Genomic DNA, 2,419 nt, shown 5'->3' with positions numbered 1-2,419 from the left:
GTGTGTGTGTGTGTGCGTGTGTGGAAATAAATGTATAGGACTGTGATTATTTTCCGCAAACGGAAAATCTTCAATCTGATAGCTTCACACGTTTTATTTAATGATCGTGAAACACTGTCAATTAAACTAAACTGTAAGGCATAAAATAAAATAAGGCAACGAGTTCTATTGTATTCACACGTTTTCGTACATTATTATAAACTAAATTGCATGCACTATTTACTGAAAACGACCTAGTTTAAAAAGACAGATTCAATCAAGTAACTTAGCTGTAGACGTTTTCACTCAGCAGCTTTCATCACAATGAGTTTAAGCAAAGTTAAGATTGGTTTAAGAGCAGCCGGATTAATGCAGAGCAGATATGACGATTTCAATCATGCAGGTCAATTGCAATCCCCCCCCACCCCCACCCCTCTGCTGTGGCCCCTGACGGACGGATGCAGCCGGGGTTGCAGTGGCAGCCGAGCCCAGCAGTCCGACTGTTGTCCCGCTTTGTTGACAAATCCACGGAACAACTCCAGTGTGCGTGGGTTTGCGGGGGGCGCGTCTGACGTCAGGCGAACACGTGATGGACAGATAGTATATCTCTAAGAGAAAAGTAATCTATCAGACAGTCCTCAAACCGGCCGCACCAGCATGTGTCATCTGTACTGCCCCCTGCGAGAGCACTAACCGGGTGGATACCGTCTGACGGGGCTGGGAGAAACTTCAGGCGCTGTCACGGCTGGAGAAACACTGTGCAAAAGTTTGCAGCGTCCCTGGCAGGCCCGCCTGACCCGCACCGAGAGCTGCTGGACGCCCCCTCTGCCCGCAGCGCACTCACCTCTGCTGGCTCTCCGCTCCGGCCCGCGGTGATGACCCTGTCTGGAGGCAGCCGAGCCCACGACATGTCCGGGCAGACGGTGCTCACCGCCGAGGACGTGGACATCGACGTGGTGGGGGAAGGCGACGAGGCCATGGACGGGGACAGCGACTGCGACAGCCCGGGCGCCCAGGACCGCGGCGAGGACGGGGGCGAGCTCGGCGGGGTCAAGGAGCTGCCGCCCGGGAGCCCCTGCGAGGCGGCGGCCGAGGGGGAGAGCCCCGGGGCCGGGCAGGACAGCGCGGCCGCCCCCGCGCAGAGCAAGCCCAAGAACAGCCTGGTCAAGCCGCCGTACTCCTACATCGCCCTGATCACCATGGCCATCCTGCAGAGCCCGCAGAAGAAGCTCACCCTCAGCGGCATCTGCGAGTTCATCAGCAACCGCTTCCCCTACTACCGGGAGAAGTTCCCCGCCTGGCAGAACTCCATCCGCCACAACCTGTCCCTCAACGACTGCTTCGTCAAGATCCCCCGGGAGCCGGGCAACCCGGGCAAGGGCAACTACTGGACCCTGGACCCCCAGTCGGAGGACATGTTCGACAACGGCAGCTTCCTCAGGAGACGCAAGAGGTTCAAGCGGCACCAGCCCGACGTCCTCCGAGAGCAGACCGCCCTGATGATGCAGAGCTTCGGGGCGTACAGCCTGGGGAGCCCCTACGGCCGGCACTATGGCATCCACCCGGCCGCCTACTCCTCGCACCCGGCGGCTTTGCAGTACCCCTACATCCCCCCGGTGGGTCCCATGCTGCCCCCGACCGTGCCCCTCCTGCCCTCGGCCGAGCTCAACAGGAAAGCCTTCAATGCCCAGATCAGCCCCAGCCTCCAGCTGCAGCTGAGCAGCCTGAGCACGGCGTCCATGATCAAGTCCGAGCCGTCCAGCAGACCCTCCTTCAGCATAGAGAACATCATCGGGGTGTCCAGCGCGTCCTCCAGCGCGCAGACTTTCCTCCGGCCCCCGGTGACTGTCCAGTCGGCCTTGCTGGGCGCCCAGCCCCTGTCCCTGACCAGGACGTCAGCTGCTATTGCACCGATTCTCAGTGTGCCGACAAATATACTGTCTGGACAGTTCCTACCCACAGTGTCCACCGCAGGGGTGTCCAAGTGGCCTTCTCCGTGAGAGCTTATTTTTTTATATAATGTAAAAAAAGGACTGTATCGTTCAAGCAGCACTGGACCTTGTCTCCAAAAACTGTCCCAAGTAAAAACACACAAAAAGGAATGCTTTCTGTACAGGTAACATTTGTAAATATTTGTACAAACGATTTACTTGTTTGTTTTTTTCTAATTGTTTTATTTGAACTGTATGACAGTTGTAGTTCCTGAGCTTTCCTTATTTTTCCTGTGGTTGGAAGCTCACTGCCAGTAGTCATAACTGACATTATAAATACGTTTGTTTTATTGTTTTTTTAAATACGAAAAATAATTATAATTAAAGAAGAACTGTTCGTATTCTATGTTGAAAAGGTCTGTTTATAAGAATTGAAATACATGTATTCTATGAAGCTCTATTGTGTTGTACACTGGATTACTTTGTTAATAAATATGAAAAAAATTAAA

General features: G+C 53.9%; 1 protein-coding gene across 1 annotated transcript; it reads left to right on the top strand.

Moving 5' to 3' along the window:
• The first annotated feature begins 630 nt into the window (after nt 1–630).
• foxd3 (forkhead box D3) lies at nt 631–2,419 on the top strand. The gene has a single exon (XM_066692386.1). It carries the CDS (start codon nt 855–857, stop codon nt 1,977–1,979), a length of 1,125 nt encoding a protein of 374 aa, XP_066548483.1. The 5' UTR covers nt 631–854; the 3' UTR covers nt 1,980–2,419.

The sequence above is a fragment of the Amia ocellicauda genome, chromosome 19, assembly GCF_036373705.1.
Source record: "Amia ocellicauda isolate fAmiCal2 chromosome 19, fAmiCal2.hap1, whole genome shotgun sequence".
NCBI lineage: Eukaryota > Metazoa > Chordata > Actinopteri > Amiiformes > Amiidae > Amia > Amia ocellicauda.
The sequence above is the reverse complement of the archived record's forward strand: the minus strand, read 5'-3'. Positions and strand labels throughout refer to the sequence as shown.

Coding starts and splice junctions, on each gene's coding strand:
- foxd3 (XM_066692386.1), top strand. CDS start 855: ATGACCCTGTCTGGAGGCAGCCGAGCCCACGACATGTCCGGGCAGACG.